At 41.7% G+C, this 14,347-nt stretch overlaps 1 protein-coding gene and 1 pseudogene across 8 annotated transcripts; both read left to right on the top strand.

Moving 5' to 3' along the window:
* Window positions 1-1,314: 1,314 nt before the first annotated feature.
* On the top strand, window positions 1,315-11,261 carry LOC311594306 (zinc finger protein 439-like). 7 transcript variants are annotated; one of them, XR_014778038.1, is made up of 6 exons: window positions 1,335-1,539; window positions 4,860-5,546; window positions 9,174-9,300; window positions 9,494-9,554; window positions 9,730-9,826; window positions 10,341-10,475. XR_014778038.1 is itself a non-coding variant. In XM_084775877.1 (6 exons), exons 4-6 carry the CDS (start codon window positions 9,267-9,269, stop codon window positions 10,945-10,947), a joined length of 702 nt encoding a protein of 233 aa, XP_084632003.1. In that variant the 5' UTR covers window positions 1,335-1,539; window positions 4,860-5,546; window positions 6,813-6,926; window positions 9,174-9,266; the 3' UTR covers window positions 10,948-11,261. The 7 variants fall into 7 exon arrangements, 5 of the variants coding, with proteins under 5 accessions (XP_084632001.1, XP_084632003.1, XP_084632000.1 ...); XM_084775877.1 differs by lacking the exon at window positions 9,730-9,826 and adding an exon at window positions 6,813-6,926 and having other exon boundaries at window positions 10,341-11,261; XM_084775875.1 differs by lacking the exon at window positions 9,730-9,826 and having other exon boundaries at window positions 1,315-1,430; window positions 10,341-11,261.
* Window positions 11,262-11,337: 76 nt separating this feature from the next.
* LOC311593326 (large ribosomal subunit protein P1-like) lies at window positions 11,338-11,980 on the top strand (annotated as a pseudogene). Its single transcript has one exon. The product of its transcript is annotated as a large ribosomal subunit protein P1-like (transcript).
* The last annotated feature ends 2,367 nt before the right edge of the window (window positions 11,981-14,347 follow it).

The following is a 14,347-nucleotide window of genomic DNA, read 5'->3' as shown; positions in this document are numbered from 1 at the left end:
TGGCCTCGAACTCCCAGAGATCCTCCTGCCTCTACCTCCTGAGTATGCTTGGATTAAAGGCATGCACCACTCCACCCAGTTCAATTTTTTTTTTTTTTTTGGTATGGTGGATTACATTGACGTATGTTGAACTATCCCTGCATCTCTGGGATGAAGACTACTTGATCATGGTGAATGATGTTTTTGGATTGGATTTGCAAGTATTTTGTTGAGTATTTTTGCATCTATGTTCATAAGAGAGATTGGTCTGATATTCTCTTTCTTGGTTGAGCCTTTGTGTGGTTTAGGCATCAGGGTGACTGTGGCCTTGTAAAATTAATTTTTATTCCTAATCATGTTTCCTGTATAAAGCATTCTGGGTCACTTGGGATCAGATTTCTGTTGAGGGGGATCCCTGAAGGTATACAGGGAAAAAAACACTCTAAAATATGAGAATGAAAATCTGGTGCAGATTGACTTTGTCAACCTGGATCATGTAGAAATAATCCCTTGTGTTGTACGGAAACATCACCTGTCAACAAAAATATGATGGACAATAACTGAGGCAGAATTTGAAGATGAATGAGAGAGAGAAAAAAACTTTGGGATAGAGTCAGGCAGGAAAAGGACTCTCCACTGAGACAGCTGAATGTATGAAGCAGAGAAGTGACCAGCCACATAGCCAAACTCAGGTAGTACAAACGGGATAAGAAGTTATGAGTGAGTCAGAGACCAAAGCACAAGGCCTAAGCTTATTAGTTAGTAATAAGCTTCCGAGTCCTTTTTCAGGAATTGAGGCACAGGTAGAGAAGCCTGCAGCTACAGGATCAGATTTGGGGGAGTCTAATACTAGGCACATGGTTGCCAGAATATTAAAAACACAGTGTAATTTGGGAAAAGATTCCTAGGTAACAATCAATCCGGTACCAGGTGCAAAATAAAGCTAAGGTATGACAACATAGAAACTCTTTTACAAAGTGCATGTGACCATCAGGGTAGGTTCTATAGTTAAAAGACCTAGAATTTATGTGGACTCCGACCAATAGCATAGAGGTCAGTCGGCCATAAAATATATGTGACTTCTTCCCTAAGGACAGGTAATTGTCTAGGAAAGAAAGGGTCTGGGATAATCATACTGGGGAATTTGGTTGAGCTCTGCTTCCACAGATAACAGAGATTACATGGTCACTAACAAAATGCACTCGCAACCTTTTGGATTGAATGCAGGTATTTTATCTCCTTCCTTGAGATGAGTCTCCTATGTATTTAACATTCCTGGTTTCCATAGTGATCTGTGGGTACAAGTACCTTTGTGCTCTCAACATTCCGTTGCTCATTAAGGAGTGGAACTCTGGCCAGGCCGGGCTTAGTGGCTCACACCTTTAATCCCAGCTCTCAGGAGGCAGAGGCAGGCGGACCTCTGGGAGTTGGAGGCCAGCCTGGTCTACACAGTGAGTCTGGGACTCGCCGCTGAAGAACATGTTTCTGCTAACAGTAGTGCTCCACAGTGTTTGTCATCTGTCCCCTGCTTTTCTCCCAGGGTTGTCTCATACCGACCAGGTGAAAAGTAGCTACAGTTCATCTGAAACTACAAAACAAAAATTATGTTCCCTAATATTTCTCTTTAATTGTTAATATTCTGGGAACTTTCTGCTCATGAGACAGATTGAAACTCCACTGCAAATTGAATAACGGGCTACGCAAGCTAGCTACCTTGATTCCAGGAGGAACAAGAGGCAGTGCCTACTGAGCGCTGGGAGGGAAGCTCAGGCAAGCTCCGAAGTCAGGACAGAGTCAGAGCGAGGTCACAGCCCACAAAGGAGAGAAACAGGCAGCTGAACAGCGAGAGCTGGAGTGATGGGTCCACCCGGGGGCTGGGTGGAAGACAACCGGGTAGGCACAAGTGCTTCTAGAATGTAAAACTCCGCAGATATGGAAAAGTTCTGGCCCTCGACCTCAGGAAACCACTATGCCGGTCCCTTCAGTACACTTTAACCCTATAGAAGGTGTTCTTGTTACTCAAGAGTCACTGGCCAATCAAACCCTTCAGGTGGACCTGCCAATCAGAAGAGGAGGAGGGTTTTTCCGGTGCTTTGCTGTGGGTTCTGCTCTGTAGCTGAGCATGCTTTAACTGTTCAGTACGCGGTCCTTGGGCTTTTCCGTTAGGTGCTGTGAGGAGCTCAGAACAGCTTGGAAGTCACGATATGGTGAGCACAGGGTCACTGCCCACGTTGGGGGGGGAGAGGTGCTTGAGGCGAGAGAGCTGGTGTGGTGGGTTGTCCCTGGGGCTGAGTAGGGAGCCGCAAGCAGCCAGATGCAGCCACATGTGAGGTTAGTCATGGACTCAGTGGTGGCCTCTGAATGACTTCACTATAGGAGCTGCATCTGCACAAAGCATTTGGAGCCGAGACTTGTGTGTAGAAACATTCTTTGTAGGACTCCAAACTCGGAAAGCCCTAGTTTCTCTAGTATCTTCTACAATGTAACATCCATTTGGAGATCTTTTTTTTTTTTTTTTTTTTTTGGAGGTTGTAAAAGGTGTCTCACATGTTGGGTACCACTTCAATACTGAGCTGTGATGTAGAAGAGTAGAATTGATGATGTAAAGGGTTTGGTTTGGTTTGGTTTTTGGTTTGGTTAGATGGTTTGGGTTTTGGTTTTTTGAGACCTTGGCTGTCCTGGACTCACTTTGTTGACTTCTGCCTCCTGGAGTGCTGGGATTAAAGGTGTGTGCTACCATGCCCAGCTTGCCTATGACGTTTTCAAACAATCTTAGTATTATTCCTCCTTCCTCTCTTCCTTCCTCCTGCCAGTTAAAGCCCCTCTCCCATTTTCCCATTTTTTCCTTTTATAACAGCCTGTGTCCGAGTATCTCCCGGCTCTGATGTAAAAGATTTACCATTGCTTAGGAAATATTAAGTGACACCAAGTAGAATTTAGCTGAGGAAGGACTGCCTCCAAAATACACCACAGATAAGTAGGATGCTAAGCAGGCCTGTTAGAGATTAGGATCTTTGTTCACCAGGATTGTCCAGAAATTTGGCTCCTAACCATAACAAAGGAGACAACTCTGATTTACAACCAGCCACTAGGCCCACCCTCATAGCAAAGAGCAGTCCCCTAACAAGCTGCTCAATGGGTCTTTACAGGGTCACAATCAACATTAAGTCCTGATGTGCCATAAAGGTCCAGTTTCCTTCTTGAACAAAGCATAGTTCTGCTACATGGGCAAGACTATACCAGGTGACAACTCTAAGAAGGGAAAAAACTTGAGGGCTGGCCTGATCAAGCAAGGCTTTCCATGTATGGAGTAGGAACATAGCTCTTTCTCAAACCCAAGAACATGTGTGGCAGAACCAGTAACAGCCTGGGGCTTATACCTTGGGAGCTTCCCCTGAGGCCTGATGTATTGAGAGTAACCAGAGTTCCTTCTCTAAAGCCAGGAATATGGTTGGGAGAGCTGGTCATGGTTTGCATCCAGGGCCTTTGGGGAAAGTGTTGCTTCAGATCCCGAGAATTCAACTCTTCCTACCACATGGGGCTGTGGTTATCGGTTCCAAGGCCACTATAGGCTTGGTTGGTAATGTTCTTGATGTACCCTGTGTTCGTTCCCCTTGAACATCGTTGTTTTAGTAGACTCCTCTTGAGTTGGTCCCATTGTATGACAGTTTCTGCTGACTTCATAGAAGTCTCTCATTTCTTTCCATTTTCCCCCTGTAAGTAGTATGCAAGATACTATTCTTAAGAAGCTTACTTGGCATAAGACATAGCCTTTGGAAGACCTTTCCATCCCAGATTTTATACTTTCTACCTTCTACTTTTCCTATCTTTTTCATCCTCTGGAACCTACCACTCAGGACCATGTCACAGAAGAGTGCCCTGCTGTTTTAGGGCACTGGTGTACTTACATAATATTTCATGGAATATATCCCAATCTGTGTAAGTGGCTAGACTTGAAAGCCTCCAGTCTATATTTAAATTGTTCAAAACATAACCTGGTGCCTAAACCTAAGAGAGTTAAGGGAGACAGCATATGAAGAATGTAAAATTTGTTCTCGGCTGGCTCCTCTTTAAGCATTAGCCAGAGCTGAATTCATGCTATCATTAAAGAGATTTTTCTTTTCTTTCTCTCTCTCTCTCTCTCTCTCTCTCTCTCTCTCTCTCTCTCTTCTCTCTCTCTCTCTCTCTCTCTCTCTCTCTCTCTCTCTCTCTCTCTCTCTCTTTGTGTTGTTGTTGTTGTTGTTTATTGAGACGGGGTTTCTCTGTGTAACAGTCCATTTTGTAGACCAGGCTGGCTTTAGAGAGCCACCTGCCTCTGCCTCTCGGGTGCTGGGATTAAAGGTGGGCACAACCATACCCAGGCAAGGAGATTTTTCTTAATTAATCTTTTAATTGTGTGTGGAGTAATTTCTACTTGGAGAGGCATATTAATTGTGAGACAGCTGCACTTTCAGCCTTTTAGAAAACTATTTCTAAGACAAGTTATGTTGATTCACGTCAGTCATCTTGATCCCAGTTTGTTGCTCCCCAGGGCAATGACCTTGCTTTCCTCTTGATTAAACTTCCTAAATTATTTAGTTAAAGGGCTGTACTACAACAGAGTTTTAAAATTACTCATTTGAAAGCTAAGCCCTGAAACAGTGGTGGCAAACCCAGTGCCCAGACTATACCCACCTATTGATTGTAAAGTGCCAACGTGGCAATTTAACCTGAATCACACACACACACACACACACACACACACACACACACACACACACACACACATTATACAGACCCATGCATCATACTCATGCACACGCACACATATGAATCAGACACATGTGTATTGCCAATTGGTATAACAACTGACAGTTCTTTCATTACTTTATTTTCCTCAGAAAAACAAAGATTCTCTAATGATACAAAATGTCAAAAATGAAAAGATTAGCCTATAAAATTCCGTTTAAAGTGGAGGTAGTGCAGTACGCAAAAGAACATAGAAACAGAGCAGCACAGAGATATTTCGGGTCACCTCCAACTGAAAAAAATGATAAGAGCATGGAGGAAACAGGAGGATCAGCTGCAAAAGCTTGATAAAACTAAGTACACTTCTCGTGGGCACGCTGCACAGTGGCCACAGTTAGAAATGGACATGAAAGAGTGGATCACGTGTCACCGGAATAATGGCTTCCCAGTTTCTACAAAAAGCATCATCTATGAAGCCAAACACATTGCTGGAGAGAAAGGCCTTAAGGATTTTACTGGCTCCCCAGCATGGTGCTACAGATTTATGAGGAGACGCAGCCTTGTTACGTGCACCAAAACTAGAATTGCCCAAAAAATGCCACAAGGATATGAATCAAAGATCCTGTCTTTTCATAAATTGTTAATTGATGCTAGGAAAAGAAATGATCTTCCATTGGACCAGATTGGGAATATGGATGAAGTCCAGCGAACCTTCGATGTGCCATCTAGTAAGAAGATTGACCAAACTAACTGGGAAAATCGCAGGGCATGAGAAAACACTTGGCACTGCTGTGCTGTCCTGCTGTGCCGATGGAACCAAATTGCCATCGATGCTACCGGTAAGTGCATTTTCATCACAGGATGACAATGGGCTTATACTGATTAGGGTCAGGATGCAGTTGACTGAATCAGAAAGCTCCTAGATAGGATGATGTCTCTGAACGCTTGTCTGTCCTTTGTGGCTTTCCTTTGGGGAGCTTACAGAAGCTTTTGTACGAGGAGCCTTTCTTGATGACTTATGGGGATGGGATTTGAGTGTCTGTAGACTCAGCCCATTTCCTGTTCTCTGTGTCTACTTCGCTGTGGTTGAAATTGATCAGTCAGCTTCCTTCTCGTGCTGTCATGCCCACATCATTATACACTCTCTCCCTAAATCACATAAGATACAGTAGACGCAATTGCTGTTCGATGCTAAGCTACTCTGCTAGTCTGGTGGGGTTTTGGGTTTTGTTTTCTATTATAAACTGCACTTCTTTTTTAGATTTTTTTTTTTATTATTTATACAGTGTTCTGCCCGTATGTGCACCTGCATGCCGGAAGAGTGTACCAGATCTCATTATAGATGGTTATGAGCCACCCACCATGTGGCTGCTGTGAATTGAACTCAGGGCCTCTGGAAGAACAGCCAGTGCTCTCAACCTCTGAGCCATCTCTCCAGCTTTAGTCTAGTGTTTTTATAGTTTTTATCTTGTTGGTTTTGTTTTTCTTTTTTTTTTTTTTTTAGTATTTTATTTAATTTTAATTTATGTGCATTGGTGTGAGGGTGTCAGATCTTGGAGTTACAGACAGTTGTGAGCTGCCATGTGGTTGCTGGGAATTGAACCTGGGTCCTTTGGAAGAGCAGGCGGTGCTCTTAACCACTGAGCCATCCGTCCATTCTCCTTGTTTTTCTTTTTGAAGACAAAGTTTCTCTATGTAGCCTTGGCTGTCCTGAAAGTAGGTATGTAGGCCAGAAAGGCCTCAAACTTAAGAAATCCACCAGACTCTGGCTCCGGAGTGCTGGATTTAGATGTGGGCCAACATACCTGGCTTATTTTGTTTTTTATAAAATTAGCTGGTGGGCCTGGGATGTAGATTTTTGTATGCTGTTATGCAGATCATCATCCATATCTTGAGTTGTGAAATTTGGCACAGAGCATGTTCTGTTTCTCCTGATGGCATGTATTCATTACATTAATATCACCTGAGCCTTCCGAGTCATTGGATTGCAGGTGTGTGACATTCTCTCTACCTGTTGTGTTTGCTCTGAATATTTTTTTAATGAATAAGAGTATTTTGCTATATGTATGAATATGTATATCATGTGTACCTCACCTTCACTGTAGTCAGAAGACGACCTCAGAACTCCTGGACTTAGAATGACGGACAGTTGTGAGCCCCCATGTAAATACTAGCAATTGACCTCCATTATTTTCAAGACCAGCAAGAGGTCTTAACTGGTGAGCCGTCTCTCCTGCCCTATGTTGCTTATTTATGATCAACATTTATATTGCTAATATTTTCATCTGTTTATTTGTAACTGTTTAAACATGTATTACCTTTTAGTAAAATCTTATTAATGTTACAGAGTAAACTGGGGTACCTCAGGTTTCTGGGAGGTGAATACAGAACTGGAGTGAATGTATAATTCTCTTCAGTAAAGACCTCTGAGTTTTTTCTATCTTTTTTGTTTGATTGTTTGATTTATTTTTTCCCCCAAGGGAGTCGGAATCTTAATACGTACCTCTTGCTTTCCTGGAACTCATTGCATAGAACAGGCTGGCATCCAACTCAATAAGATACAGCTGCCTCTACCTCCTGCGTGCTGTTATTAAAGGCACTAGCAAATACACCCAGCATGCCTATCATTTTTTTAGTTAGTACTCGTTCATACAGTTTCCCTGACATGTGTGTGCTCAGTATTGTTGATCTGTTTGCCTCTCTCTGTGTTTGTCAACTGGCATTTCTCTTGCAAGGCTGTATCCTACTCAAAGGGCTGTGGAATCTTATGAAGATGATCTTATAATTCTTTATAATGATTCCTGAATTGATTAACTTCTAGCCCTCCTGCAAATTAGGGGGACGGGGGTGGAACCTGCCAGAAGCTCTGTGAACCACATGAATTATATCAGGAAGAAAAACAAGATTGAAACAAATTAATGATCAAGGAAATACATTCATTCTAGGTTTAGTCCAGGGTGGAGGTCCAGGTGTTTACAATGGTAAGAAAGGCCATATGAATATAGAAACAGAGGATAAATGGTTAACTATACAAACAAGACAGATACCTGTTTCTTGGTAACAACATTGATATAAAAAAATTGCTTTGAACACATAATGTACATATGAAATAAGAAAAAGGTAAAACTTCTGCATTAAACTCATAATGAGCATATAGATAAGACCAGTGCTTTAAACTTTAATGAGCAAAAATGTCTAATTAGATATAGTTCTGATCACCAGGCCTTTAATCCCAGTGCTTGGGAGGCAGAGGCAGGCAGATTGCTGGGAGTTTGAGGCCAGCTTGCTGGTCTACAAAGAAAGTCCAGGATAGTCAAGGCTACACAGAGAAACCTTGTCTTGAAAAACCAAAAAAAAAAAATGATGAAAGAACTTAAAATCAATATTCCTAATGTAACTCCTTTTTTGTGTAGTGATTGTGTCTATTTTTGAATGAGGTAATTTGTTGTTACATATAGAGCCTTTGTCTTAGGCAGTATAAAAACTTAGGGCAAGAATAAAAGAGAGTGGCTTGCTCACCAGCTCTATCCATTAATCATGTGTCTGCATATGTATATATGTTCATATGTGAATAGATAATATGTATGTGTGTTTAAAAGTCTGTGTGTGTGTGTGTGTGTGTGTGTGTGTGTGTGTGTGTGTGTGTGTGTGTGTGTGTAGTTGGGAATTCCTTTGTGTGTATGAATGTGTACCTGTCTGCATGTCTCATTGTTTGTCTGTGTATATGCACGAGCTGCTGATATAGTGGAAGACTCACAGCAGCTGTCCAGGGATGGGATTCCCCTGAGGATGGCCTGGATTTTCTGCGGTCTTTGCAGAAGAGATGCTATCTAAAATCAATGCCATCATCGCAGGCAAGCTTGTGAAAAATCTGCTGGTTGAAGCCCTTGTTTATTTTATTTGTATGAATGTATATGTCAGGTTTCTTTCTTCCTTTTCCTTCTCTTTTTCTAGATGACCACAACATAAACAGTCCAGAGCTTTTCCTTGGCCTTTTTCAGGTCTCTAGCTTCCAGCAAGCCACTGTTTGCTGCCCAAGTTAGCCACTAAAGTTGAAAAGAAAACTAAGCTTATTCTTTGACAACTTCCTGTTAGCTGCCTGCTATTAAACAGTAGAATGCTTAGCTAAGGAGTAGCTTTGGCAGCAGAAGAGCCAGAAAAACCAAAAAGTTCAATCAGATCCTAGGCCTGGAAGCCCCAGGTTCAAATCTTCTAAGGTCCTTTTTCTTTTGAGTTGACCGACACTGTCCCGTCCAAAGATTAACCCTGTGTGTCAAGGCTGGCAGAGATTAACCTCATTCTTCAGTTTTCTTCTAAAATGACTTGGTGATTACATTAGAACTTGTGTGTCAGGAAATAAATGGAAGAAGCACCAGCATTATATTAATACATTATCAATGAGGCATATATTTACAGTGATGTCAGTACACAGTACACATATTATACACATGTATGGTATATTTTAGGATGCAGTGACCTATGATGATGTGCATGTGAACTTTACTCAGGAAGAGTGGGCTTTGCTGGATCCTTCCCAGAAGAGTCTCTACAAAGATGTGATGCTGGAGACCTACTGGAACCTCGCTGCTATAGGTAAGACTGAATTTTCTTTACTTTTTAAAATAAGGGGGCAAATGTTTCTTTAGTTGTTCTGTAATTTCAATTGAGAATGAGAAAGAATAAAGTGTTTAAATCAGGCATGGTTCTAAGGTTCACCGAATATAGTAACTTGAATTTTGCCTAATTGCCAATAATATCTCATATATTTTCTGGTACTATATTTTAGGTTACAATTGGGAAGACTATAAGAGTGAAGAACATTGCCAAACTTCTAGAAGACATGGAAGGTAATTTTCATGCGCAAGCTGATATAAATGTCCTGAAGAAGAAGTTCTCATTTGTCCTGGAAGTTTCAAAGAAAAGCAACAGTGTAAAAAAAAGCAGTGCTTTAAGTTCAGCGATGATTATTACATTCTCACAAAACCATGTTCCTCAGTGTCAAGTATCTGATTTGTTTTTAAGGCATTACTCTAAGAAAGAAAGCAAGGAAGCAGTGTCTTAACAGAGATCACCATTTGAATCATAACCCCATCAGAGCTATGCTGTAGAACTGCAAAAGGTATACACACATTGAATAAGTGATAGTTTTATGTCCAAAACGTTCTATTAAGCAAAGAGTCCATAGTAATGCTGCTGTTACTCATATACTTGTAGTAACATTGCTAAGTTTAATGAGAGGAACAGTTTGTGATAGTCAAGAGTGTTGTTAAAGAAAACCTTAATCCCATACCACGTATCTATGAGGAACAAAAATCAAACTATGTGAATGCAATGTGGAAACCTTTCACTTGTTATTCTCTTAATGGGTATATCATATGTCACAATGGATACAAGCCATGCGAGCACAGGAATATTGAGAGAAGCAACATGCTGCTCTCTCTTCCATAAATGCTCTTACCATCACAGGTATCTTCAAAGACTCAAAACAATACCATGAATATAAAGAAAATGATAAATCCTTACGATCTGGTTCCTCTTTACCATTAGACCAAATTGTAAAATTAATTCATGCAGATAAAAAAAAAGATTCATCAGTGTAATGAAGCTTTCACATGTGCCAATTATCTTTGCAGGCATGAAAGAAGTCATACTGGAGAGAGCCCCTATGGGTGTAATCAATGTGGGAAAGCCTTTGCAAGTCACGGTCATCTTCAAAATCATAAAAGAACACATTCTGGAGAGAAACCCTATGAATGTAACCAATGTGGTAAAGTCTTTGCACAACACGGTGAATTTCAAATGCATAAAAAAACACACACTGGAGAGAAACCCTATGAATGTAATCAGTGCGGTAAAGCCTTTTCACAACAAAATAGTCTCGGCAAACATAAAAGAACACATACTGGAGATAAGCCCTATGATTATAATGAATGTGGTAAAGCCTTTGCATATCACTGTAGTCTCCAAACACATAAAAGATCACACACTGGAGGAAAACCCTATAAATGTAATCAATGTGGCAAAGCCTTTGCAAGTGCTAGCCATCTTCAAAGGCATAAAAGAACACATTCTGGAGAGAAACCATATGAATGTAACCAATGTGGCAAAGACTTTGCATGTCACAGTCATCTTCAAAATCATAAAAGAACACATACTGGAGAGAAACCCTATGAATGTAACCAATGTGGTAAAGCCTTTGCATGTCTCAGTAATTTGCAAACACATAAAAAAAACACATAACCAATGTGAACATAACCAATGTGGTAAAGCCTTTGCATGTCATGGTAGTCTTCAAAGGCATAAAAGATCACGTACTGGAGAGAAACCCTAAAAATGTAATCAATGGGGTAAAGCCTTTGCACATTATAACCATCTTCAAATACATAAAAAAATGCATACCGGAGAGAAACCCTTTGAATGTACTCAGTGTAATAAAGCCTTTGCATGTACCAGTCATCTTTAAAGGCATGAAAGAATTCATACTGGAGAGAAACCTGTGAATGTATTTAACATGATGAAGCTAGCTTCATCATCACTGGGTAAACTGAGGCAAAACATAGAGTTGGCACCTGATCATTCAGCAGACTTTTCTCTGCAGGAATAACGCTTGATTCACTATGGCCAGTTCTCCATTTGGCTAGCAGTTGATAGCTGGTACTGCTTGTGGCCCTCAAAGAAAAAGAAGGGAAGATTCATACATATATACACAATTGTACATGCACTTGGTGGATGAAGCAAGACAAGCTCCAATAACTTTATTTTTTCTCCCAAAGCTTATATAGCCAGCAAAATCTTTCAAGAAATAGAAAAATTATGCTTTTCCTCAACTGCCACCAGGGTGCTCAGTTCTTCCAAGGAAGCTAAGGTCATGTTAGTGTGAGGCCCTCACTTCATCTGGTGACTACCAACCACTACTAGGCTGGCAATCCATGGTGGCCTCTGTCTCCAAGCTTGCCAGCATCTACTCCACCCTCGTTCTTCATAAAGAGAGGTGATGGTCACAGAGAATAAGATCAACGCCATCATTAAAGCAGGTGGTGTCCACCTTCAACCTTTCTGGCCTGGTTTGTTTGCAGAGGCCCTGGCCAATGTTAACATTGGGAGCCTCATCTACAATGTAAGGGCTGGTGGGCCAGCTCCAGCAGGAGGTCCTGCCCCAGCCATAGCTGCTGCCCCAGCTGAGGAGAAGGAAGAATCTGAGGAGTCAGATGATGACATGGTGTGGGTTCTTATGAGGGGAAGGCCGCTGAGAATCACACGGAGGGTGATGTAGCTTCCTGGGCGTTCTAGGGTCAGAAAGAGCTGAGGCTTGTTCTGCAATGCAGGGACTGAGAATCCAGTGAAAGTGGATGTGGCCACTTGCCCATGTGTTCTCAGGCCGGTTGGAGGGAGGCCAGCTTCTCGCCCTCCTCTAAGGAGACAGACCTCTTTATCTCTCTGCTTCAATACCCCAGCCTTGAGAAAGGGCAGGACAGCAACACTTAGCTGAAATAAAGAACCGGGAGCCTGCATTTCTTCCAGCAGGGGACTTAAGAGAAAATCAAACAGCCAAGAGGCTTAGTTAAAATAAAAACAGCCGGGAGACAAAGAGCTAGGTTTTTATTCACACAGAGTCCTATGTATCTGGTCTAGAGCATCCGAGCTAAGGTGACCAAAGAAAAATTTACGAGAACAGGGAAAAGGCTTAGTGTTATGAGGATGGGGGGCGGGGGAGGGGCATGGGGGGAGAATGGAGGGGGTAGGTGAGAGCTAACTAGCTCTCATTGGAACCCTCCATTTTTATTTTTTTATTTTTAATTTCACAATGAGTGCATTTTTTATTAATTTATTCATATTACATCTCAGTTGTTAGCCCATCTCTTGTATCCTCCCATTCCTCCCTCCCTCTCACTTCCCCCTTACTCCCCTCTGCTACAACTGTGACTGAGGGGGACTTCCTCCCCCTTATATGCCCATAGGGTATTGAGTCTCTTCTTGGTGACCTGTTATCCTTCCTCTGAGTGCCACCAGGTCTCCCCATCAAGGGGACGTGGTCAGGAATGGGGCCCTAGAGTTTGTATGAAAGTCAGACCTCACTCACCACTCAATAGTGGAGAATGTCCTGTCCATCGGCTAGGTCTGGGTAGGGGTTCAAAGTTTACTACCTATATTTTCCTTGGCTGGTGCCATAGTTTGAGCAGGAAGGACCCCTGGACCCAGATCCGCCCATCATAATGTTCTTCTTGTAGGTTTCTAGGACCCTCTGGATCCTTCTATTTCCCCATTCTCCCATGCTTCTCTCACCTAAAGTCCCAATAGGATGTCCTCCCCTCTGACCCACTTTCCTGGCAAGCAAAGTCTTTCATGGGACATGCCCCTTGGGCTAGTGTCTCGATATAAGTGAGTATAAACCATTTGTCTCTTTCTGCTTCTGGGTGAACTCACTCATGATAATTTCTAGTTCAATCCATTTGTCCATGAATTTCGGGAATTTTCAATAGCTGAATAGTATCCACACATCTCAACCACAAGGACAGACATTGCCTCAGAACCCTCCGTTTTTAAAGCCTCTCGTTTGTAAAAGGAGCAGCCCCAGGATATCTCCCCTGGAGCCTCTGGTTCTTTTAAAATGACTGCTGGGACCCAGAATAATTATACCTTTCCTACCAAATGGGATTTTACGAATTTTCTCCAGAAACAGAAGGAAGTCTACTTCCTCTTATCTGAGCTCAGGTAAATTGGCTTTCCAGAGAGGAACTAACTCAAGACCTTTGTCCAGAAAAATCCCACAACATGGGCTTTTTGGAAAAGCGTTATGTTCCCTGGTACCTTTACATGAAAAACAATTTACATATTACAGATTATTCCCAAGAATAAGTTACATTCGTAACTAAGCAACATGTTATAGATTAACACAACGTAAGCAAGCAAAGTAAGTTTTCAGGCAGTTATTTCTCTTTACTGGCAGGCTGCAATTTTGCAATTACAAAGGATCAATTATCTTAAAAACTGATCTTATAGCTGGGCATAGTGGTGCACGCCTTTAATCCCGTCACTCAGAAGGCAGAGGCAGGCAGATCGCTGTGAGTTCGAGGCCAGCCTGGTCTACAAAGTGAATCTAGAACGGCCAGGGCTACACAGAGAAACCCTGTCTCGGAAAAAACCAAAAAAAAAAAAAACCCCAAATATACTCATTTGATTTTAAATATTGTTTATTACTTTTATGTTCTATACTCAATATTTAGTTATGTGTGAATAGGGTGTTGAAGCCTCCCACTATTAATGTGTGGGATTTGATATGCAATGTAAGCTTTAGTAATGTTTCTTTTGCCATTGTAGATGCCCTTGCATTTGGGGCATAGATGTTCAGAACTGAGACATCATCTTGGATTTTTTCCTTCGGTGAATATGAGGTTTCCTTCCCCATCTCTTTTAGTTAATTTTGGTTGAAAGTATATAATACATATATATTCTATTGACGATGCATGTGTCTGTTGTTCCTGTTCTGCTCCCTGGGTTTTTCCATCTGCTGGATTCCCTCAGTTTGTGTTTTCTTTATTGTTTCTATCTCCATTTTTAAGGTCTTGAGCCATTTTATTCATTCCCTTCACCTGTTTGATTATATTTTCCTGCATTGCTTTACAGGACCTATTAATTTCCT

The sequence above is a fragment of the Acomys minous genome, assembly GCF_964271855.1.
Source record: "Acomys minous genome assembly, chromosome: 3".
NCBI lineage: Eukaryota > Metazoa > Chordata > Mammalia > Rodentia > Muridae > Acomys > Acomys minous.
Note: the sequence above shows the minus strand (reverse complement) of the source record. Positions and strands in the feature narration are given on the sequence as shown.